General features: G+C 40.5%; 1 protein-coding gene across 5 annotated transcripts in view; it reads left to right on the plus strand.

Moving 5' to 3' along the window:
- The window catches only part of NKAIN2 (sodium/potassium transporting ATPase interacting 2), a gene marked incomplete at its 3' end in the record, with an annotated part of 1,039,202 nt that extends 1,028,050 nt beyond the window's left edge, over positions 1 to 11,152 (plus strand). For 3 of the 5 annotated variants that reach the window (XM_084776800.1, XM_084776796.1, XM_084776797.1), the window contains 3 exons: positions 5,569 to 5,650; positions 6,259 to 6,347; positions 8,706 to 11,152. In XM_084776800.1, the coding sequence (XP_084632926.1) occupies positions 5,569 to 5,650; positions 6,259 to 6,283 (107 nt within the window). Of the gene's footprint in view, positions 1 to 5,568; positions 5,655 to 6,258; positions 6,348 to 8,705 lie in introns of those variants that run through there. The other 2 variants (XM_084776798.1, XM_084776799.1) reach the window with 2 other exon arrangements.
- Between the last annotated feature and the right edge of the window lie 15,378 nt (positions 11,153 to 26,530).

The raw sequence follows: 26,530 nt of genomic DNA on the forward strand, positions 1-26,530 counted from the left end.
GGTTAGAAACAGATGCTGGGACTCACAGCCTAACATTGGGCAATGCATAGGGAGCCGGTGGGAAAGTGGGGGCAAGGCTGAAGGGACCTGGAGGTGACAAGGTCTCCACAGAAGACCAACAGAGCTACCTAGGGCCCAGAGGGGTCTATGGAGTCTAAGCACCAACAAAGGACCATGCATGGACTGGACCTAGGCCCTCTACATAGATGTAGCCAATGGGCAGCTCAGGCTTCATGTGGGTCCACTAGTAAGGAGAGCAGGAACTGTCTCTGACATGGACTGTATTGCCTGCTCTTTGATCACTTCCCCCTGGCAGGACTGCCTTGCCAAGCCACAGGGAAAGAAGATGAACTCAATCCTGACGTGACTTGATGGCTGGAGGAAGGAGGGAGGCAGACTGGAAGGAGAGGCAGAGGGGGCTATGGCCAGTATGTAAAGTGAATAAATTAATTATTTTTTAAAATGCAGCAACAATTTATAATACAAACATTTAGCTGCTGTCACAATTACTTGGAAAGAATAGGTTAGATATTTTTTCATAACCCCATCATTCGGGTAAGTTATGGTTTAGCTTCTATATGCTATTTGTTCAATCTAACTGTTATAGTCCAGGTGAGGAGGTTACAGGCCACAGAACATATAAAGCCAAATAAATCTTTATTTAAAGCCAGCCAGCCACCAAGACTAGGCTAGTGCTGCAGCAAGTCTATTAGCACTGAAGCTCAGGGTTGCAGCACGTGTAAAGGCAAAAGCTAAAATGACATCATTGTCAGGTATAGCTCAGGAGAACCTGGTAACATTTAGTACTTTAGTCCATATTTTGGGCCACACAGGTGTTGCAAAGGTGAATGTGATTGTTCATAGGACTAAGGGTTGAGACATGCCTGACCAGACACAAAATGGATCAGGGTAAAATCAGGGGGAGACCTGGTGGCACTCAGAGGAAAGATAACAGGTTACCAAGAAGAGACTTGATACCCTATAACATATACAGGGGGAGGTAATCCCCCTCAGGAACAGTCATAAGGGAGGGGAATAAGGGGAAAAGAGGAGGGAGGGAAGAATGGGAGGATACAAGGGATGGGATAACCATTGAGCTATAATAAGAATAAATTAATAAAATTTTCAAAAATGGCATTACCTTGGTCACTTAAATAATTATATAAAAACATTTAAAATAGCCTAATGTGCCATTAAAGATATATTTTTCTACTTTAGCCTAACTTATTTTTCAACTTTAATTTTTGAGGTTATAATATAATTACTTCGTCCTACTTTGCCCCCTCCAGACTGTCAGCCACCCCACCTCCCTTACTCTTATTCAAATTCATGGCATCTTTTTCATTTGACATTACTTATATAGAGAGATAGATAAATGATAGATTAGACAGACATACAGATGATTAGATAGACTGACAGACAGATGATTAGATAGATAGACAGACAGATAAATGACAGATTCTTAAATACATAAATACAGCCTGCTCAGTCTGTTATATTACATTATACATTACAGTTATATGTTATAGTCAGTTAACATTATAGTATACATATTTTTTTCAGCCAATAGAAATATTTGGCCATTTGGTATAACCGTTAGTGTGCTCTTCCCTGGGGAAGACTATTTCTCCCACTCTCAGCATTCCTTAGTTGCCTGTAGTTCTTGTCTAGGGCCGAGGCCTTGTGAGCTTTGGCTTTCTTGTTTGGGTGGTGCGTAGGCAAGCCATGTTGGTAAGACATGAATTTATGACATTTTTAAGAGACCCAGGCTCACAGCAAACTCCCTGTGACTGTTGGTCACAGTCACAGGGGGCCAGACTTCCTAGACTGTTGGCCTTTGCCATGGATTTCAAACAATAAATAATATAAAACATACCCTTCGCTTCTGGTTTAAGTTTGCTTCATTATATGTGAAACGACAAAAGTCTGTCTTAGTTGTGTCAGAGCCTCTTCCAATGTTGGGATCAGTACCATGCCCCATACCTGCCTTCAAGTCCAGAATCATCAGAAGAACTGCATAGATCCCATTAGAGCTTTAGTGCTAGCCAGGTTTCCTAGCCATTATTATAAGCCAACTCCATCTAACCTCCCCACCACCACCACCGAACACAAGAAACTGAGCATGCACAACAAAGAGCAAGCTCTGGGCTGGCTACCCGGGCTGCCTCCATAGCACCATCTCAGGTCCCACCTTCATTCCCTCCTGACCTTGCCCTGTGTCCTGAGGTCTAATTTGCCCCTGATTAAGTGACTTGAAATCTTGTTTTTCCTCAGGTTATCTATCTTTTAGTTCCCTCCAGAATCTTGGGCTGTTTACTGTGTAGCTTTTTATTGCCATCCAGCTCAAAGCCTTGAAAACCATGCGGCGTCTCAAAGCAGCAACAATCCTGATAAACCTGGATCTTAATTTCAGTGGAAAACTTTGTACTTACTTCTGTCTTGATCTTGAGACATGCTAGCACATTCTATTCTCTAGCCATGTAGAGTAAACCATTCTGAAAGGGAACCTCAGATCTGGGGCATCTAACTCCATTGATGCAGCTCAGGAAACTAATTCTTTGAGAAGTAGCCTTGTTGTCAAAAGTCCATGATTATAAATTGGGAATCTAGACACTAAGTCCCCTTTTGAACAAGAATTCTCAAAGCACAAACTTTAAATATGGTTGTCAATTATTAATCATCCTGGTATTGTCTGTATTACTGTATTACCTAGTATAGAATATGGGTGATTTAGAAAATGAAAACACTTCACTCTGTTATCACTCCTCTATAAAATGCTTGATTTGGTTTAAAATTGTCGCAAATTTAGAACTTGTAATTTTGAGGGTACACGAAGTAATATTGGAGCCCCTATCCTACGCTGACATTGTGATCTCTTGGTTTCGTTATATCATCCCACTCTTAATGAGAAAAGAGACTCTGCTTCAAATACAACTAGAGGGAAAGATTTTCCCAATGCTAAAATGAAATCCACTGCCATGCTTTTTAAAAAACATGATGCTGGGTTTAAAGAGATAGTTCAGCCAGTGAAATATGTTCTCAGAAAACAAAGATCTGAGCCTGCACCCCAGCTCCCGTATAAAAAGTAGGGGGATAAAAACAAAGAATTGTGTTAGCACACACTCCTGTCTCAATCCTGGGAAGGGAGTGACAGATGGATCCCTGGGGTTCAATGCTGGGTAGCATAGCTGAGTCAGCAAGCTTCAGGCAAAACTGAGAGACCAATGGAAAAATGAACCAAGGAGGACTCCAAACCCATATAGACATGTATGCACATACATACATGTGCGCCTGTATGAACACACAACTAAAAAAAATACACAGAAGAAGCTTGAAGTGACAAAAGTCAGTCAGAAAGTACTACAGGAGGAAAAGTGAGATCGCACAATGGGTAAAAGCACTGCCACATGAGCCTGGGGGAAAGAGCTCAATCCTTGGAGGCCACAGAAAGTAGAAACAGAGAATCAGCTCCATAAAACTGTCCTCTGACCTACGTGTGTGCACAGTGGCACACAGATGCCCCCACACAGAGTTGCATGCAAATAAACTTTAAGAGAAAGTGTTGAACGACATATGCCTCCAAATCTATGATATTTTGTAAAACAGCTAAATTGTTGAGACCCAAAAAGATAAGTTGCCACGGGAGCTAGAAAAGAAGGACTTAAATGGAGCACGGGGACATTTTTACACAGCAAAGCTATTTTTGATCCTACACTGGTAGACACATGCCATATATATTTGTAAAAACCCACATAGTGTTCAAGACCAAGAGTGAACCCTAAAGGAAACTATTAACTTCTGATGATAGTGATAATAGCAGTGTAAACTAATCAGCTGCAACTAACGTACAGCTGTGATGGGGAACATTACTATTGAGAGAAGGTATGTATGTGACTATGAAACAAGGGAGAATATGAAGAGTCTTATACCTTTAGCTAAGTATTGCTGTGAGCCAAGTATTATGCTACATGCTAATATCCTTTGTGAAAGGAAGATTTCTTAACTGCATAGACCAAATGGGCTTAACATTACCTCAAACTTTCTATCTGCACCACTCTAGGCATTAGCAAGACAACGAAAGGAAGAGAAAGTAAGCAATAGAATAAGCGAAAGGAAAAACAATGAAGGTCTCTGAGTGAATCCTAATTTAGTCTCCATTTCTTTGTCTTTCTCTTTCTTTTAATCTCCTTTGTAAGGCCTTTTATAGTTTTTGCCTTCTGTCTCAGGACACAAATTCAATGTGTGTACCTGAAAAGGAGAGGGCAAAGCATAGCTTTTTCACAAAACTCTACTTCCTTCCCCCATGTCATTACTGTTTGCTTGCTTGTTTGTTTCACCAAAGCTTAGTGTTATAATGTAAGCATTATGCTGTAATCCCAGAACTTGGGAGGCAGAGGCAGGTGTATCTCTGAGTTCAAGGCCAGCCTGGTCTACAGAGCAGTTCTAAGACAGCCCGGACTACAGAGAAAAACCCTGTCTAAAAAATATAAAATAAAACCCTGAAGGTTTACAATTCAGGGATGGGGCACCAACTGATCTAGGAACATGCTAAGCCTGAGCTGATTCAATAACTGCAGTCTGTAATCAGGTAGAGGCATTTTCTCTCACGTGTCTGAAAAGTGGACATTAGCTATGGGCTAGGATCTCAGATAAGCAATGGGTTAAATATGTGGGTACTCATGAGTTTCTCTGCCTGGGCTAGCTTGGGGTTCCTCACCATATGGTGGCTGTATCAAGAGAGACTCTGCCAGAGAAAAATAAATGACCCTTAATGGACTTTTCTTTTAATTGGGAAATAACATAGCACCCATGCTGCAAGACTCAAACATGCCACAATGCCCATGTTTGAGAGGAAATGATGAACAGGCTTCCAAATCATGGGATGGGAAAAGAACTTCTCTGTTACTTTGTAAGAGCATGTGGAATAGGCAATGTGCTTGTAGCCATGGCAACATCTGCTATGGCAATTCTTATTTTATCTTATTGGGTCTTTCACTTAATATCTTGGTGTACAGTATATTTGAGTGATCGGTTAGAGTTTGTTCCACACCTAAATTACAGTCTTAGATTAGTAAACCACACAATGAGATGGCAAGCATAGCCATGTTGAGATAATTTGCATGATACAACCACAGTCCTCTGTACTTGACCCTAAGAATACATAATTGAAGTGTTATTACTGTGGACAATACATGGAATTTGTTGGTGATTATTTTTATAACATTTGTAATATGTTCCAAAAACTTCCCACATTAACCAAAACTTCATACACCATCTTCGATACTCAAGAGAAGTCTTATCAATCCAATTATGTCTCTGTTGCTTGAGAAAGGTACCTATATCTCTTCTGTGAAGTATAGAAAATATTGTAAAGCTATAACTGAATCTCACAGCTGAAGAAAGAAAATCGCTTCCTTGAAGAAACTGTTTTCTCTTTGCTTTCATCATTACTCAGTTTTAGTTTATTTGATTACTTTCAAGTTTATATTAGTAATTTGTGGGGACCTTGCTCATTCATTTCTATTGCTTCTACAAAGTTAAGTAACAAAAGCAATTGTCGTTTTCCAGTTGATTTCATAGGTGGCTTTGATTCTTATGGGTATCAAGGGCCTCAGAAGACTTCTCACTTACAACTGCAACCAATGTACATGTAAGTAATTGACTCTGAAGATATTTTTCTGGGGTATGAAAAGGTAGCCAAGTAAATGTATCAAGGCACAAAAAAAAATGCATGCAGTTTTCCCTCGGTTGTGTATTTCCATTCTCTGCTATTAATATCATTTTGACTAGGATGATTCTAAAAACATTTTCTTTGTGATTATAAAAAAAAAAATGACAACCTTTAAAGTTTTCTTTAGTCTTATAGAAGTATCATCTACATTGGCTCAAAAGCCTCCAATATGTAACAATTCTTTGAATTACTTGAAGTATGTGTATTTTAAAACTATTCTAACAGTTTAGGCAGTTATCTGTAACTATATAAAACTTACTCTCTGGCTGCCCCAGTACAGTCTCAGTTGATGCTGGTTGTATTCATATCGTTGTTACTAGCCCTGCATAATAGTCTTGAATGTTCACTCAGATGATAAATACATATTCAAAAAAAAAAAAAAAAACCTCAAACTCTAAGCCATACTTTATCAAGGTGAAAGTCAAAGCGAAACAGGAGCATTAGACCTGGAACCAATCAAACCCTGAACTGTAGCACTCAAGAGCACAGACGAGCAATCGGAGCCTGATTTTTATATCTGTGTTTAGGCAAATTCCCTTGGATAACAACTGATAGCAAATTCTATATCTCAGCATCAAGTGATATGCTGAATTGCAAGAGAAGATCAAAATAGAAAGTAAGCCTCCAATTCATTTTAAGCTGTGAACTTCTCTCTGAAGATATGTGTTTGTCGTCATTGTCCTCCTCCACCATTAAGTCATTTCCCTCCTAATACCTTCGGCATGTAGGATAATGAATGGAGTTTGGGGTGTTTCCACGCCAAACAGATTATTAGTCTGTAGACACGTCTCATTGCTTTCTCTCGTAAAAGAGAATGGTGTATGCATTGTGCCTGCCTTTTTCTATGTGTCCCTTATAGTTTTCTGCACCTCTCAAAAAAAAAAAAAAGATTGTACCTATTCATAAATCAAGCAGTACTACATGCATTCTGTAAACAGTGGGCCACACATTCTTCCTTTACATCCGAAATCACTGCCTATTTCAAGCATCCGTGATCAACCATCGAGTTCTCTAGTTGCATTATCTCAGAACTTTCGTCTCATTCTACACATGGCTGCCCAATTTAATCTTCCTAGAGACCGCACTGAGGTTTTTCACTTTCCTTTTCAAAAGCTAGCAACGCGGCCTTCTCACCACAGCCTTGCAAGAGTATGTTATCTGGGCACCGTGTTTTATGGAGATGTTCTGTCGTCTTCAACTATTAATAACCTTCGTGCCCCAGCTATACCCAAGTAGGCTTAGATCGTACTAGAAACACACGGTGCTGGGATAGAAACTGAGACCTGCTGCATAGAACATAAAGCTCTAGCAGCTTCCCTCGGCCACCTTTTTTCCAACAAAACTGAAGTGTTTGTGCTTGCCGAAGATGATATATATTTTTTCCACTCCTCGTGTGTTCTTTTTTTTCCTGAGTGAGTATATTGTAATCAAGCATATTGTTTCCAACCAGGCATTTATAATTCTAATGTTAATCTTTAGACAAGAAATTTTAAGATGTCTTTGTTAAAAATTATTAACTACCCTAAGAACAAAGTGTTCCATAATTTTCATAAATAGAAACGTTTACATGCCAAATAAACATAATCAGATATTGCTCTCCCCATCAATGTCTGAGAATGGTCCAATTATAGGACAGCTTTTGAGTCTCATTGCTCATGATAAGACTCACATCCAGGATGTTAGGAACACTTAAGGTACATGAAAAAGTGCTAATCAGAACTCTGCATTCACCGCTTCCATAAAACGTCCCATAGGAAACACCAGATCACACAATTCTGTGGGTTTATTGAGGAGACGGAATCAAGAGACAGGAAAACAAAACTCACTCAGCTTATTAGTGGTGCAGCTGAGAGCACCATTCACTTTTCCTGACCCTTGTTTCACAGTCTCTTCAATGTCTTAAATGGACTGTGAGTCCAGCCTGGCACTGCCTTTTCTGGTTTTATTTCACTTGGCTGCACAGCTAATTTGGCTGTCCCACTTCCATACATGCCACTCCCCGTCCCCATCACCCTTATCGCCTTTTTATTTTACACTATACAGTGTTAAGTGAGGAGCTTTACAACTGTGCAATCCTCAAATCCATCCTCTGAAAGCCACTGCCCAGTGGCATCCTGTGGAAAAAAAAAAATCAAGCTTGATTCACCTATAAGCCTCATCCCTGCTGAAAGGCAGAGCCCTGAGCACCTCCTCTGTCTTTGTCATTTGGAGTATACTACCTTTCCCTGTCAACTGGCCATAAATATGTCTTGTAAAGTAAGAGTAATTTAACATCATGGGCCAGTTCAAGCATCCTAGCAATATTATATAACCACTGGAAATAAAAGCTGTTCTTTTGAATGACAGTAAATGCTAAAAGGCAATGTGCCATTTTAGCTATGGGATTTCTACTATATCCAACAGATCTGTAGCCTGGCTCCTGTACAAAATTATGAAGTCATTGCTGGCAGGGCTGCACAGTCATAGCCAATGGATATATTGTCCTCTTTATTGGTGGCTCAGTTGTGTGTATGTGTTCTTAGCTTATAATTCTTCATATATACAATCATATAAAAGGAAGATTCTCTCTCTGCCTATAGTTTGTCACATATATGCAAAATTGATAGCTATCAGAAATTCTTATGTTATCTGATTAATATTTTAACAAAGTAACTGGTGTTTTTTTTTTTTTATCCCAACTGGTCTGTGTGCTATGGCACATTATAGACATGTTGGCGCCCCTTCCTGATACAAATACGCACTGCATCATTTTGGCAGCCAATGGCAGCACATGCTCATTTCATCTGTTCTCTGAATGATCATAAATGGTCCCTATTGGTGACAGGGCACTAGGTGATAAAAGAGAGGCAAATACTCTCTTCCCCCAATCTTTTTTTTTTTTTCCTATTTGCTCTTGTGCTTGGAGAAGTGAGAATGGGGAGCATTAGGCATCTAGCATTCTCTCTTGATTAAAAGCACCTTTTCTCTCTCTTAGGTCAAAATAACACAGATGACTTCTGTCTGTCAGCCCATGGACTTCTCAAATGACTTGTGCAGTGGCCTCCTGCTTTTTATGAAGAATGAGAAGCAAATGAATTTAAATACGCATACATGTTATCAGACCAAACAGGAAGTTTCTACATAGACACGTGAGAAAACATACACACACACACATACATATACACACACACACACCAATGTCACTATCATGCACATATCAACTCCACTGGACCTCCTCTTTCTGACTGAAACTGAGAAATATGCAGGGCATGCCCATCCTGGAGTTGTTTAATGCAGGCTCCCTTCTCCCATGCCTTTAAAGGTGAGAAAGGAGATGCATGGGTGTCCTCTGCAGGCCTGCCGGCCATTACTTACTCCTCTGAAGCCCAGACAGTTGGCTCTGTGAGGTGTCAAGTTAACCCAGACACACTAGTTTGGAACCCTGTTTTCTGCAGTCCATACCATACATCTTGATAGCACCACAGCTACTTAGACAATGTAATTGCAAAAACAGACAGACAGAACACGCTGTGATGACCTTGTACCAAATGCAAAGTGGCAGGTCGTTTGCCCTAAAGGCTATACCGTACATACTTGCCTTAACCCACCTGCGTCGTGTGCCCAGGACCCTCAGTGCAGATGTCCTCCAGTCACGTCCTTTAGGCTAACACACTGCTATTAATTCCAAACGACTTTGACTCTGTCTCATATCAAGGAACAAGACTGAACCGCTGAGCAGCTCCAGTGTGTCTGTGTAAGAAAGCGATGTTTTACCACTGCGCCTCTTGGTGGCCGCAGAGAGACAAGTACCAACGACAACGATAACTGTCATCATCTTCATGTCTCTGAAACGTGGTCCTACTGATGAGGTTGGGGTGGAACAAAGAAAAGTGTATTAATCTACTAAACTCATTCATCTGCGGAAAGCAGAAACGGCTTACCTGGTTGGTTTTCTTTCTTGCACTTCGGGTGCTTCTCTAAGTATCTACAAATGGCATTTCCTAGCACGGGAAGACAGCTGTGGATTTCTATGACAGAGGCCAACTGACTATGTATTAGCTATGTTTACTCTTTTATATCTAACTCAAATCTAAGACCCAATGTAGGTGAACTTTCTTTTCTAACTTCAGCGTACGAGATTATTTTTGGGGTGGGCGGGGAAGCACTAGTTAACTTAGTGAAATCTTTGAGATCTCTTTGTGGTATTTGGGGGATCTGTTGTGCGTTAGAGTGTATTCCAATCCTCCTGTATTATTGTGGCAGAAAAAAAAAACCTGTGCTGTTGATGTAGTTGGCAATGAGATGCCTTTGGGGGCAATAGTAGGTCAATGTGTTTATGGGCTATTCTGAACTCCTAGGGATTTTAGTTCTGTATTTTCAAGCACTGTTTGGTTTTCATTAGTGGAAAACATAATTAGCTCAAGCTTATCAGTAACACGGATGAATCATGTTTTTCTTGGATCCTCTCGAGACACTAAAATGGAGTTTTCTTTAACACATCATCTTGATGTGCAGTGAAATTCAGATTGAGAAGTTAGACATTGGCATGGAGCAACTCTTTCTTTAGGGACTTACAGCTTTGTTTACTGGGTTAATCCTTTTTGCATCTTAACCCATTCAGATCTCCATAAGACAGGCCAGTTGCTGTCTTTGCATAGATGTTTGTAATAAACACCCACATAGCTATTTAAAGCCAATAAAGGAATCAAAATGACCATTGGAACATAAACCACATGCAGAAAAAGATTTCAACACTCACACTTGAGTTTCCATGGGGGCTTGTTTATGTTGGTCCATACCTACACGGATAAGATGAACAGCTGCAAACATATCTGTGGAACCTCATATGGTGTGTTTCCAGTGATATGCATGTTCAATGTTTGAGGAAAACTATTCACTAATGTATTGTCCTTTTATTCCTAAAATATAAATACTATACATGCCAGAAATTATTCTAATGTGACTATTCCAATGAGGTTTCTCTGAGTTGCTACTGTTGATGGGACAACACCTTATAGTACACGTGTAGGGAGGGAATAAAACAAGCCGTCATGTTTCTTCTTAAGTTGCAGCCGACTCTCCACCAAGTCACTATATCATCACCACCAAAATATTTCAGAAACAGTTGCTGACTACTGAAAAGTGGTCAGTGGGCGGGCCTTTTTTTAGGAACAGTAAGCACAGTAGTGTGGTTCTATCTGGGAAACATCAAAGCTGTACAGCTGTATCCTCCTCAAAAACCTGGTGAAGAATGCTATTTTTCTAGGCTGAGCTTTTGTTATAAACCTAATATTCTGAAAGCAAGAGTTAACTATCCTGATCTGTCTTTCCCCACCCCACCCCCTCCTGCATTTGTTAATTCTGAATGTATTTTTAACAGAGTGGTTTTTTTGACTTACTAGTGTAATTTGCATTTTAAAAATAAATGGAAAAACAGTTACATTTCTGAGTCATCCTTTAAAGTCCCCAACTGCTTCTCATGGTGTTTGATTATGTCACTGACATGGAAACCCTAGTGGACTTGCATGATGCTGCTCCTAATGTTCTATGCAGTCCAAAGAGTGGTCAGCCATGAAAGAGAAATGCCAGGCCCAGCTATTCTAGCTCAGCTATGGGTAACACCCACATACATCTTCCAACATTGGACTCCCACTTTAGACTACCTGCATAAGATACTTGCTGTCACCTAGGAATGATTTCTCTTCCTTCCCTGATTTTTACCTTTAAAGGCCACTAGATTAAAATAATCTGGTTTTGTCCAAAAAGATAGCTCAGCAGTTAAGATCCTTTGAAGCTCTGCCAGAGAGGACCTGAGGGTGACTCCCATCACCCACTGGTGGCTCACCACCATTTTAACTGCAGTTCCAAGCATTGCCCCTCTTCTGGCCTTCATAGGCACTAGGCACAAACATGGCGTATAGATATACATAAAGGCAAAGCACACAGCCCGTAAAACAATATTTTTAAATCATTTGGTTAACTAACAGGAGGGGATTTTAAATTGCATAAAAATGAATACTTGAAAGTGTGCTTGTGAATACACATGTGCCTGTGCGGGAGGACTATACATGCACACGTATGTACATGTATGTGGAGGTCAAAGGTCAGTTCTCAGGAACTGTCCACTTTGTTTAGTGAGAAAGAGTCTCTCACTTACCCCTGGGGGTCACCAATTAGGCTAGGCTGGCTGGCCAGTGCACCCCCGGAAATCCATCTATCTCTTCTTCACCAGTCCTGAGACAACAAGAAAACTGGTGCTCGAGGTCGGCTCCCCATGCTTATGTGACAACACTTCACCAATGGAGTGATCGCCCCAGCTCCTATCCTATTTTAAATAAAATAAATTAAAGATTTATTAATTGACCCTTTGATAACACAAGCTGTTGTGTGTGGATGCTGTTAGAACATGGCTAGTCGCTTCAGCCGAAGACACCTGTATGGAAGTGACTTGGAGATAGGGGAGGCAAACAGAAAAGATGAACCCTTGGTAACTGACTGCCCTGAATCAGAGCTGAGGCTCACTGTAAGCATGGAAGGGCAGACAGCAGCCAGCCCAGGCTGATGGGCTCAGGCTGAGGTACGCTCTTCCTACTGTACAGAGACACATACCAGATGCCACAAATCAAAATCCCCACACTGCAAGAGGGAAGCCTCAGATGTTGCTGTGTACCCAGAAATTGGAGGTGGACTTTCAGCACCTGTTTTCTTGGTGTTATAGCGAGAACGGGATGTCCGGGTGGCGGTCACCTAAGCCTGTGAGGATGAGTTTCAGGATGGTTCTTCCCTGACTATGAAGCTGAAGGTACACAACATCTCCATCTGCATCAAAAGAGAAGAAATGGATAGGTCAACCATGTATAGGCACACACGTGTGCCCCAAGACAAATGTTCTTCTGGAAGTGTCACATAAACAAGCTATAAGAGTTGTAAACAGCAAGCATAACTAAGGCTACATTTGGTAAGTACTTAAAAACCTCAGCATAGAAACAATGAAACATGTATTCCAGGCTGGGATGGTGAGTATAGCATTTAAATTTAGAAATACAAAGTATCTTTAAATAATTCACATTTAGAATTAACCTCTGAAATCTAGACCCACTCATTATAAAGATAAAAAAAAAATTTAACACCACCATATACTCACTCTGGAGTTGCAAATAATCCCTCATTCAACAGAAAACTCCTCTGCACTCTGGATAGCATACAAACTCGAGACCCTATCAACAGACCCTGCATTGTGTACATTCAAATGACATGTGATAAGGAAGCTCCTAAGACATCACTAAATCAATCATAAAGTGCTTCTGAACCAGTGTATATTAGGTTGGATGCAGTTTTGACATTAAAACATATTTCATTCTATTACAGTTCTTTTTTTAAAAAAACCAATAGCCCATACCCAGACATAAGCATGGGTCTGTGATACATCCTTCTGTATTGACCTGGCAATTGTATTCAGTTTTATGGTAAACTTTCCAGTGATTGCACTTGTCATACACTTATGGAGAAGTGAAGTAGAAAAAGACTCAAGTGTGGCTGATTTGCTCATCGCACACATGCCTTCCCCCTACTTCTAAGAAAGGGAAGAACTCCATGATCACTATGGGATGGCCAATTAAAAACATGTCAGTAACCAGAATAGTCATTTTTGATGGCTATGAGGAAGACTAGCTCAACCATCTGTGTATCCTATGCCATTTAATTTAGTGACAAATTGAACAAGATAATGAATGGCAGGAACAAGTTTATCACTGAAATCTTCTAAAACTTTATGAGTTTTGACAGCAAGAATAAGAAAAAATGAAAATGGAGGAATGTTCCTCCTAAGAAGGTGAAGGCAGGTAAGCTTTGTGTTCTACAGGATTATAATAACATCAGTTCTTAATCATTAAAGATTAGAAGTAAATGAGTCTGAGGTTTGGATAGGTAATGTAAGGTGATATTTATAAGTTCAGAGAGAATTCCACATGGTGATTCTCTTACTCAAAATCATTATTAAAATTAGGGTAAATCATTTCCATAATGAAATTTCCTTAATAATATGGCACTGTAATATTGAAATAAGTATTTTTGGTGGCTGTTCATTCAGCCCTCGTGTGAATTTAAACTGTAACAGCAATGGAATAAAACAGCTCCCCAAAAAAAGATTACAAATTGATGCTGTCACTTCAAACGTGATGGATTGATTCAATTAATCAGTCAGTCATTCCTAAGAGTCCTTCAGGGAGTTACTCAGCCGAGGCAATACCCTGTTTATTCCCTTCCAGGGGCCTGTCATTTCTCTTCATTATTCTTCTAGTTTTACTCATTATAACTTTGGGGGGATATGCTGATCTCCACGTGCAGAAGGTTCTGCACACAGATGTCCAGACATAAATCTTCCAAGCTTCAAACTACTAGAGGCTGCCAAAACGCCTGGGCCTCTTGTCATTGCTCTATCAGTATGACCAAGATGCTCTCAGGATGAAGTCAAACAAATAAGTGGGTGCTGACTTAAATGTTTAATCAGTGAAAAAGGAATCAATTGAGAGAAGGTTGTGAAAATATTTCATTCCTAAAGATGTTGTCCATGTGATCCACCTTTGTGGATCTGGTCCTCAACCCAAAAAAAAAAGAGCTGGGAGACCTGGACTCATGCGAAATTCTCACTATCAGACAAAAAACTCACTCAGTGATTGTGTTGCTTTGGCTAGTGATGGATAAATAAGTATTCTTAAATATGAAATATTTCTACTTTTAAATAGTCAAAGCATTTGCCTTTTTAAGCTGTAAAATGTGGAGCTGTAGATGTAGCTCAGCTGCTTAAAGTACTTGCTTAGAATCTATGACTGGAATATGTGAGGCTCTGGGTTTCACTCCCAACATCACATAGAATATAGTATACAGAGATGTAATCACAGCATTCGGGAGCCAGAAGCAGGTGGATTAGAGGCTTAGGATCATCCTTAAATATACTGTAAGTTTGAGGCTACCCTGGGCTACATGGATCCCTGTCTCCAAAAAAAATTTTTGATGTGAAGAGACTACCACACACAAACATGCTGGAATGGTTAGTATTAATAATAATAAAGATAATAAGAATTGGCAAGGATCTACAGAAAAGAACCATATACCTTTTAGTGAGGATCTAAGTTACTTAGATATTATGGAAATATTTTTATTTAAAATGGTACCGTCTAATTTTCATACACAATGAAAATGAAATAAATACGTGAAAAGGTCGCATCAATATATACATTATCACAACACTCACAATATGAATCAACCTATATGTTCATCAATAGGTAAAATGCACAAAGACAATAGGACGCATTTAACAATGAAATAATATTCAGCCTTTAAAATGATGAAGTTCTGTCGTTTGCAACAAAGTGAAAGAATCTGTAAGACGTAATTGTTAACCCAAATAAGCAAGGCACAGAAGGGTGGAATGCCTAGAAAGAAACAAGAAAGTGGGGTGGAAAGATGGCTCAGAGGTTAAGAGCATGACCTCCTTTTCCAAAGGTCCTGAGTTCAATTCCCAGGAACCACATGATGGCTCACAAAAACCTATAATGTGATCTGATGTCCTCTTCTGTCCTGCAGGTATACATGCAGACAGAACACTGTATACATAACAACAAACAAAAAAATCTTTTTTTAAAAAGAGAAAAGAAAACAATAAAGTGTTAGTCAAAGGAAAAGGGAGGTGGAAAGAATATGGGAGGAACTGGGGAGAGAAAAATATAATAAAATATATTGTATGAAAAATTACAATAAGAAATTCAGTTAGGAAAATAAACTTAAATAAATTATACAAATAGTTACAATAATGATAACATGTAACTATACTAGTATCCAAGTTTTATAGGCTGTTATAGTATACAAGTATTGTAGACTCTAATGATAAGATCAAGCTATGACAGCATACAAGTAATTTAGACTTGAATATTGCTGAAATAGTACATGTTAAATGTTCTTACTACGTAAAAATAATAAGTGTGTTAGAAAATGGACATATTAAGTGGATTGAATTAGCCATTATACAACACACACACATACACAGTATCATTTGTATAACATAAACATATACAAATCCTAGGACTTAAGTATTAACTTGATACTGGAAATGTGACCGAGGATATAAAATATTCTCTGTGTAAACATGAGGGTCGAAGTTCAGATCTATAGAAACCTACAAGGGTAGTGGTCCATTTGTCATCCCAGTGCTAGCGAACCTAAAAACAGGAGATCCTTGAGGAAATCTGGTTGGCTAGACACACTACTTTGGCCTCCCAATTCACTGAGAGGCCTTGCCTCGATAAAGTAGAGAGTCATTGAGGAAATCACCCTTAGTCAACTTCTGGCCTGAATCATGTACTCACATGCTTGTGAACATGTACATTCTCTCTCATTCTCTCTCTCTCTCTCTCTCTCTCTCTCTCTCTCTCTCTCTCTCTCTCTCTCTCTCTCTCTCACACACACACACACACACACACACACACACACACACACACACACATCAAAATAATATTACTTAATTTACATAATAGCCAAAAAGAAGGACCTCATTGTTAAATCTCGTAAGTACATATGGCTACATAGCTTACAGGGTCCAACTTAAAGATGTGATAAGGCTGCATCTATTAGTTTAGTGCATCACTTAACCTTCATCAGATAACAGTCTTCTGACAGATGTAGATGTTAAGTAACCAAGACACTCACAACTGCATAATATGTGTACAGTTACACACTTTGAAGCACAGATGTCTTTATCAAGGTTTTATGTGTAAAATGAGATAAGATTTTTTAAGAGCCAGAGGTGGTGTGGGCTCCAAGGAAACAGTTTCCTTCAGACACAACAGTATTGATACAGGTTTGCACTTGCATAGTAGTGAATATTGCAGCACTCACATGACCTACATGAGTTTAAATCAACAAATCACACCATGGAGAATTTGAACTGGACAAATTCCAATCCTGGTCAAGAAACAAGTTTTAACTGATCCCTGCTAGTAAAAGCAAAGTCATTATTATCCTATAGAGTGGCACTATTTGTATCAACTAAATTCCATAGAAGACCCTGTGCTCAGGAGTGTTTGGCCAACAAAATATAGAATGTTAAAAATAATAATAATAAAGATGTGATCCCTTCAAGGATTGGGAAAAGGGTCTAGAGCAGTGGTTCCCAACCTTTCTAGTGCTACAACTGTTTAATACAGTTCCTCATGTTGTAGTGACCCCCAACCATAAAATTAGTTCCTTGCTATTTCTTAACTTTAGTTTAACTACTGTTGTGAATTGTAAATATCAGATATGCAGGATAAGCAAGCCCCAGGGTCAGTACCCACAGTTTGAGAACCACTCATCTAGAGACTTGTCTAAGCTACTAAGAACAGAAGTTGTTCTTACAAAGAAAACAGGTTCATTTCCCAGCACCTACACATCAGCTTGCAATCTAAGAATGCAACTCTAGTCTTAGACCATCTGACCTCCACTGGCACCAGGCATGCATATGTTGCACATACAAACATGTATGCAGGGAAAACTCTTGGATACATGATATTTTATAAAATAAATAAATCCAAAAATGCTTCTTAAAAAGATTAAGAAATTAAAAAAAAAGATTAAGAAATAACCATCCCTAAAGGCACCAAGACATAAGATGCTTTCTTTGACAATATCATATACCTGTATTATTTATGAAATAGAATAAATGACCAATAATTGACACATGGGATCTCATGGAGCAAAAAAATATCTGTAACAGCAAAGAAAACTGTTGATCTAATGAAAAGGCAACCAACAAAATCAGGTTAACTCTTTACAAGCTGTATATCAGACAGAGCAAATACAGGATTCATATCTACAATATACAAAGAATAACAATGACCAACACATGATTAAAAAAATGATGAAAAATGGGCTTTGGGCCAGGCAATGGTGGCACACACGTTTAATCCCAGCACTCAGAAGGCAAAGGCAGGTGGATCTATGTGAGTTCGAGGCCAGACTGATCTACAAAGTAAGTCCAGGACAGCCAGGGCTACACAGAGAAACCCTGACTCAAAAAAAATGAAAGAGAGAAAAGAAAGAAAGAAAAAAAGAAAGAAAGAAAGAGGGTATTGGAACCAAACAGGAAGTTCTATAAACAAGAAATACAAATGGATAGTAAGGACTTTCCTAAATGTTCCACATCCTTATCCATCAGGGAGATGCATTAAAACTAAGATCCAATCACCCTAGTTGGGATGGCCAACATCAAGAATACAAACGACAGGCTGGGTGTGGTGGCGCACGCCTTTAATCCTAGCACTCGGGAGGCAAAGGAAGGTGGATTGCTGTGAGTTCGAGGCCAGCCTGGTCTACAAAGTGAGTCCAGGACAGCCAAGGCTAACACAGAGAGACCCTGTCTCAAAAAACCAGTAAAAAAAAAAAAATACAAATGACAACAAGTGTTGGCATGGATGTGGGGAAAGGGCATTCTTATACAGTGTTGGTTGGAGTATAAACTAGTGCAGCCCAATTTGGAAGTTAGTCTGGAGGTTTCTCACAGAACTGCCATATGACCCTGAGCACATTCCCAAAGGGCTTTATAACCCAACACAGAGTTGTCTGCATATCCATGTTCACTGTTGCTCTATTCACAATATCTAGAAAATGGAAGCAACCTAGATGTCCATCAGCTGATGACTAAGTAAGGAGTATGCAGAAAGGAAAATGTAATATGTACACATAATGGACTATTACACAGGTATAAAATAAATAATGAAATGTGCAGATTAATAGACGGAATAGAAAATAAACTATGCTTAGTGAGATCACCTAGGGCCAAAAAGGCAAAGGCCACATGCTCTCTTTTACATATGGATCCTAGCAGTGACTCTTTTTTTTTTTCCTATGTTTTAATTAGAATGGATCTGGAAGGCAGGTAGTAAGAACAGGACATTTGTCAGCTGCCTCATTAAGAGGGGGGAGATGGTAAAATGTAATCAAAGTAAAAAATAAAGAGGGAAAATATGGGGGTGAGAGGGGATTCAAACTTTGAAGGGATGGGAACTAGGGAAAGAAGTCAGGGGGGGGGGGCTTAATCCAGAGGAAGGTGTATGAAAATACTGTGATTTTTTTCCCAAGTAAAAAAAAAATGAACAGAGGGAATATAGTATACAAATGACATGAAAAAGCAAGAGGAAATAATCTGAGTTAAAGTTAATTGTAGACTGAAGATAGGGACATAAGAAAAAGAAGATAGGAAGTAGCTTAACCAAAACCAATGATGTATGAAGGAGCCTTACAGAAATCTACTAGTTCCTAAGTTATTTTCTATATACACCCTGCATGTGTAGGCAACACTGCTCCCAGAAAACATGGGTCATTAAATGAAAACCTCAGTCCAGACACAAGATTCCTCCCACTTGGTCAGGAAGGTCCCAAAGGCACCCAAAAAAGCACAAGATACTGCTCTTGGTTACCCATCATAACTAGATGGCAGCCGCCCTATTGCTCAAGATACCACTCACTCTGAATGCAGTATATGAACAGATCAACTTCAACTGACCAGGAAATTTTCTCCCTACTGTCTAGATCACAAGTACCAGGAAAAAAAATTTTTTAGGCAGCAGGGAAAGAAAAAACAATGGTCTCACTTAGGGCTGGACCTGAGTGTAACATAGTACAAAACCAATTCCCCAGGTAAAATATATCCACTGGTGCAATAATAGCATGACAGTTATGGAAATGGCCAACTATTTTTTAATTGAATACAAGGTCACTTGTATAACTGTCATTAGCTTACACACAAAAGGAACATTTGTTATGAGGATATTTTAATTATTTTATATGTGTCAAACATCAGTGAATCAAACTTGATAAAATAAACACTACCAGATATAAAGAAAGGCACAGATGACCTACAGTAACAGTGGGTGACTTGAATCCTCCACTTTGACAAAAAGGTCATCTAGACAACAAACAAATAAGCCAAAATTCAATTAAATTGTAGATCAAGTGAATTTGACAGGCATCTAAATAATATCCCATCTTAACAGTGCAGAATACACATTTTTTTCAGATCACATGAAACATTCCACAAAATATATCATGTATGAGTACACAATGCAAATCATAACAAATATAAGAAAATTGAAAGAATGTCTTTCATCCTGCCTAATCACAATGCATTTAAACTATAAATCAACAGCAACAGAAACTATAAGAAATGCACAAAATCATATAAATTGAGCTAGGCTGGGAGCTACAGAGCAGCAGAGCTAGAGTGCCCTGGGTGAGAGAGGTCCACACTGTGAGGAGCACAGGTGGATCTGGCTTTAGGCCATCCAGTTGGTCCACGGAGGAGTCCCTGGGTCCCAGCAGGCAGGTGCCCAGTCCTCAGAGTCTGGACACACACCTGCCTGAAAGCTGTATCAGTGCTCTACATCTTGGACTATGTGTCTCAGACTGAACTGTGGGCTGCAGAGCACCAGCATCTAGGTCTGCTAGCCCCGGGGCAATGACAAGATGTGGAGCATGGGTGGATCTGACCTCAGATCATCCAGCCAATCTATGGAAGGATCCAGGGCCCAGGTGGGCATGGCAAAGCCCAGCCAAACACAGGCTAGTACATTGCACCTGCACTCTGTCTCAGGCTGCACTGCGAAGTACAGGGCAACAGGGTCTGGGGCTGCTAGTCCAGAGGAGACCCCAAGGTGTGGAGCACAGGTGGATATGATGTCAAGTCATCCAGCCAGTCCATGGAGAGTTCCTTGGTCCAAGCAGACACAGGCCCAAGTGCAGACTCCAAAGCCTAGCTACCACATGCTGACAGATGAGCAGCACCTGTGCCCTGTGTTTCAGATTGAACTGTGGACCACAAGGCAACAGTTTCTGGGTCTTAGAGCCCAGAAGAGACCACACAGTATAGAGCACAAGTGGATCTGACCTCAGGCTACCTGGCCAATCCACAGAAAGATTCTGGATCTGAACCCAGGTCACTCATCTGACCCACGGAAGGGTTCCCTGGTCCCTGCAGATGAGGAAACTCACCTACAAGATGCTCTCAATGGCAAGTGAAGGACACTAGAAACTACCACCCAATACCAGGGACACCAAGATGGCTAAAGGCCAGCATAAATACACAAATAACAAAAGCCAAAATAATATGGCAGCTCCAGAACACAGTTATTCTTAAGCAACCAGCCTGGAAACTCAAACACAACTGAAACACAAGAAAATGAACTCAAATCATTCTTAATGAAGATGAAAATGGAGGAAATGCATAAAATCTGTAAAAAAAAAAAAAAAAAAAAATACAGGAAGATACAGCCGAACAAATTGAGGCCCTTAAAGAGGCCATGACAGAGGCCTATAGAGTGGAAATGGAGAAATCACTGGAAGAAATTCAGAAAATGCAAACAATCAGGTGAAGGAAATCAGTAAAACAGTTCATAATCTAAAGATGAAAATGAAAACAATAATAAAAGCACAAACTGAGGAAAGCCTGGAAAGAGAGAACTTAGGGAAGAAAACAGGAACTGCAGAGGTAAGCATCATCAACAAAATACAAGAGATAGAGGAAGGAATCTTAGATGTAGACAATACAATGGAAGAATCTGATGCAACCATCAAAGAAAAGGTTAGATCTAAAAAATTCGTGATATAAAATATCCAAGAAATCAAGGACACCATGGAAAGATGAACCTAAGGATAATAAGAATTGAGGAAGAGAAGATGCCTGGCTTCAAGGCACATAAAATATTTTCAATAATATCATAGAAGAAATTTTTCCCAATTTAAAGAAAGAGATACACTAAACATACAAGAGGCCTATAGAACACAAACTAGAGTAGACAAGAAAAGAAAATCCTCCCACCACATAATAATCAAAACACAAAATGTACAGGACAAAGAAAAAATATTAAAAGCGGCAAGGAGAAAAGGCCAAGTAACATATAATGGCAAACCTATCAGAATTACACCCAACTTCTCAGCAGAGAACATAAAAGCCAGAAGGGCCTAGGCAGAGGTCTTGCAAATCCTAAGAGACCACAGATAACAGTTCAGACTACTATACCGAGAAAAACTTTCAATATTCCAAGTTTGAGAAAACAAGATATTCCGTGACAAAAACGAATTTAAACAGTACCTATCCAAAACTCCAGCCCCACAGAAGATATTAAAGGAAAACTCCAACCCAAAGAGGCTAACTCCACCCAGGATAACACAGGAAATAGATAACTTCACTTTAGCAAAACAAAAAGGAGACAAACACACAAACACTACCATAACCAACATCAAAATCAAAGGACCTAACAGTCTCTGGTCATTAATCTCTCTCAATATCAATGGTCTCAACTCTCAAATAAAAAGACACAGACTAACAGAATGGATGTATAAATAAGACCAACATTCTGATGCATTCAAGAAAAATATCTCAAGCCAGGCATGTTGGCATACACCTGTAATCCCAGCACTCAGAGAAGCAGAGGCAGGTCGATCACTGTGTGTTCAAGGCCAGCCTGGGCTATGAAGTAAGTGCAGGACAGCCAGGGCTACACAGAGAAACCTTGTCTCAAAAAAAAAAAAAAAAAACACAAAAAAGAAAAAGAAAGGAAGGAAAAAAAAGGCTGGGTGTGGTGGTGCATGCCTTTAATCTCAGCACTTGGGAGGCTGAGGAAGGCAGATTGCTCTGAGTTCAAGGCCAGCCTAGTCTACAGAGTGAGTCTAGGACAGCCAAGGCTACATAGAGAAACCCTGTCTTGAAGAAAAAACAAAAACAAAAACAAAAACAAAAAAGAATGAAAAAAAGAAAAGAAAGAAAGAAAGAGAGGCACATCTCAGCCACAAAAATAGATATTACCTCCGGGTGGATTCAGAGCATCAACATAGTAAAAATGTCCATCTTACCAAAAGTAATTTACAGATTCAATGAAATCCCTATCAAAATACCTATGGAAAAACAAAAAACTCAGAATAGCTAAAAAAAAAAAAAAAATCCTTACAATAAAAGATCTTCCTGAGGAATCTCCATCCCTGATCCTCAAGCTGTACTATAGAGCAACAGTAATTAAAACGGCATGGTACTGGCATAGAAATAGGCTGGTTGGTTAATGGAATGGAATCAAAGACTCAGAAATAAATACACACACCTATATACCTATGGGCACTTGATTTTTTACAAAGAAACCAAATCCATACAATGGAAAAGAGATAGCATCTTCAATAAATGGTGCTGGTCCACCAAACCCAACTAAGAAATGAGGCTCAGAACTAAACAGAGAATTCTCAACAGAGAAATATCGAAAGGCCGAGAAACACTTAAAATCATGCTCAATATCTTTAGTCATCAGAGAAATTCAAATCAAAACGTCTCTGAGATTCCATCTTACACCCATCAGAATGGCTAAGATCCAAAACTCAAGTGACACCACATGTTGGCGAGGATGTGGAGAAGGGGAACCACTCCTCCATTGCTGATGGGAGTGCAAACTTGAACAACCACTTTGGAAATCAATCTGGCACTTTCTCAGAAAACTGGGAACAGTGCTACCTCAAGATCCAGCTATACCACTCATGGGCATATACCCAAAAGATGCTCCACCATACAACAAGGACATTTGTTCACCTATGTTCATAGCAGCCTTATTTGTAATAGCAAGAATCTGGAAACAATAAACTATGTCCCTCATCCAAAGAATGGATAAAGAAACGGTGGTATATTTACACAATGGAATATTACTCAGCTTTTAAAAACAAAGAAATCTTGAAATTTGCAGGCAAATGGATGGAACTAGAAAAGATCATCCTGAGTGTGGTAACCCAGACCCAGAAAGACATACATGGTATATACTCACTTATAAGTGGATATTACCCCAACATAGATGTCCTCTGAAAGGCTACACACAGCAGGAGATTGGGACAGATGCTGGGACTTGCTCCTGGACTCCAGGTGAGAATGGTACAAAAGAATGGGGGAATGGAAAGACCCAGAGTGTTCAGGAGCCCCACAAAGAGACCATCAAAGCTGGCAGATCTAGACTCAGGGGGCCCTGCACAAACTGTTATACCAACCAAGCACAATGCATACAGTAAACCTAGACCTCCTGTTCCAATCTAACCAATAGCCAGCTCATTCTCCACGGTTGTGGGGAGAGTGGGAACTGCCTCTAACATGAACTCTGGTGTTCCCAATTTGATCACTTCCCCCTTGGTGAGGAGGCCCAAGGGCACACACAGGAGGGGGAAGCAGGCTATCTGGATGAGAACTGGTAGGCTCTGCTCATAAATGGGGAAGGAGGTCCCCTTCTACCAGAGGTCTAGGGAGGGGAATGGGGAAAAAGAGGGCAGAAAGGTGGGAACAGGAAGATACAAGCAAGGAGAGAACAGTCTAGATATAATGTGAATATATTATAATAAATTTTTTTCACATTTAAAGATGTTTTTATTAGTTTTTTCCTTTTTTTTTTTAATTAATTTATTCTTGTTACATCTCAATGGTTATCCCATCCCTTGTATCCTCCCATTCTTCCCTCCCTCTCATTTTCCCTTTATTCCCCTCCCCTATGACTGTTCCTGAGGGGGATTTCCTCCCCCTGTATATGCTCATAGGGTATCAAGTCTCTTCTTGGTAACCTGCTATCCTTCCTCTGAGTGCCACCAGGTCTCCCCCTTCAGGGGACATGGTCAAATATGAGGCACCACCAATAATATATAACCAGCAAACAAACTAGCTGGGGGAGAAAAAAAAAGAATCAGTGTAAGATTCCTGGGCATAGACCAAAAAGACACTGTATCCTACCACAAGAACACTTGCTCAACTATGTTCATAGCAGTTTTATTTGTAATAGTCAGAAGCTGGAAACAACTTAGATGTCCTTCAAAGCGAAGAATGGATAAAGAAAATGTGGTACATTTACACAATGGAATATTACCCAGCTTTTTGGTTTTTTTGTTTTTGTTTTTGTTTTTTTAACAATGACATTGAAGGGACTCTGGACAGTTTGAGTATGGCAAGCACGGCTCTGGCAGGCCTTGCCCCTCTCTCCTGGTCCCTCTGCCTTGCTAAAACCCATTAGGTTACATTCCTAAAGCTGGCCACCAAGGTCTATTCCCTTATTTGGCCACTTCCTCCTCCTGAGGCTGAGTACCAACGTCCACTATGAAAGTATTGAAGCCCAGCAATCAAATGCTCCCTTAGGCTGCCCGAACTAACAAGACCAGTTAAGATTAAACACCTCATCCTAACACGGAGTTTCACCCCTTACCTTTATGAGTCACTACTTGCCTGTGGGCCACATCTGTCTCCTCTGTATCCAGAGACAGTCCTTTGTTCCCAGGCTCTGCTCCCTGGGAAAATACACTTTACTTCTCTCCCTCCTCCCTTTTCTCCCATTTCCTTTGTTCCCTTCCCGTCTCCCTCTTCCTCTATCTCCTGTCTTTGTGCCTTATCCCTGTCCTGTGTTCCTTTGAGGCAAATCTCCTTTTAGAACTTGGTCTTGAGGGGGGTCTTAAGCCAATACTTTTCCTTTCACCTGAGGCCATAACTCAGATTTGGTCTACAGGATTCCCCCTTCCCTCCCTAACCCAGTTCTCAGGGCTACACACACCCTTGCTGTATTAAACAGTCCCCCGGTTATGTGATAACAATGTCGAGTGTCTGATGTCCCTGCTCTGGCCTGAGGGGTTAAGAAGCTGCACCCCACAATAACCTTCACTGCTTACAGTGGACCTCTTCGGATCGACAGGAGGCACGTTCTGTTTAGTTTGGTTTGGCTGGAAATTTTCCTTTCACTTTTGGTGGCCACACGACTGGAACCCAGTGTCCATTCCTAACCCTCTGAAAATCCTATCTGACAGGTCCTGGATTTGTCCTCAGGCTATTGTCTCCTTCTTGGTGACAGAATTTGAGTGATGACTTCTCCCTCTCAGAGGGCTCTGTAGGACCAAGAGATGCCCTAGGCTCTCAACCATAGCCCAAAACACCATTAGCAAAAAGAATCCACTCTCTCTATCCCCACTGAAAACTCCAACACACATTCAAAATTACTGGTACATCCTAATGCCCAAGAATAGCTTTTATGCTCGCTAAAATGCAAACAAAACGCCAACCTTTACAATTCTGTGAACTAAAGGATTGGAATAAGAAGCTATAGCCCTGCCCCTTTTCCCTCTCTGAGACCTACCAGGTCACTGCCTGTCCTGCCTCCTATGCTTCTGCCTGTCCCTGCCTACTCCTCAGCCCTGCCTGTCCTGCCTGCTCCAAACGTTTCGTTGCTCTTTCTGTTCTCCTATGGGACATTCAAACCTCTGCCTCAGCTCTGCAGGAACACTGTGACTGATGACTGCCATGCACTGGGTGCCTGCCAGCTGCTGTGCTAGCCCTGCAGCCAGCCCCTTCCCTCTCCAAACAGCCTATACTACTGTTGCCTTGGAAGCTTCAGCTTCTGCACAGATGCCTGCCGCAGGCCACGCCCCTCAGGACCAAATTGCTGTGGCCACTGCTACAGTCCCCATTGCCCACTGGTGCTGAAATCCAATCTGTCCCTTTCCCATTCCTCTGCCCCTGCTTCCTCCCAGCCTGCCTGAACTCTGGTGATGCTCCAGCAAGCCCTCTCCTTCTCCCAGTACCCATCATGCACTTGCTTGGCCAAACTGGTTTGGCAAGGAGGAGTCAACGCCCCAGTTCAACCTCTCCAACACTCCTTAACGACTGATAACCTTTGGGTTATCAGTTTCTCGCCCCATCTCTTCAGGAACTGCAGCTTCTTTAGGCCCATATGTGGACCACAGCAACCATTTTCCCTTAGTCCCCAGTAGGGCTACTGCTCCTCACTGCCGCTGTGCTTC

Source organism: Acomys minous (assembly GCF_964271855.1).
Source record: "Acomys minous genome assembly, chromosome: 3".
In the NCBI taxonomy this organism is placed as follows: domain Eukaryota; kingdom Metazoa; phylum Chordata; class Mammalia; order Rodentia; family Muridae; genus Acomys; species Acomys minous.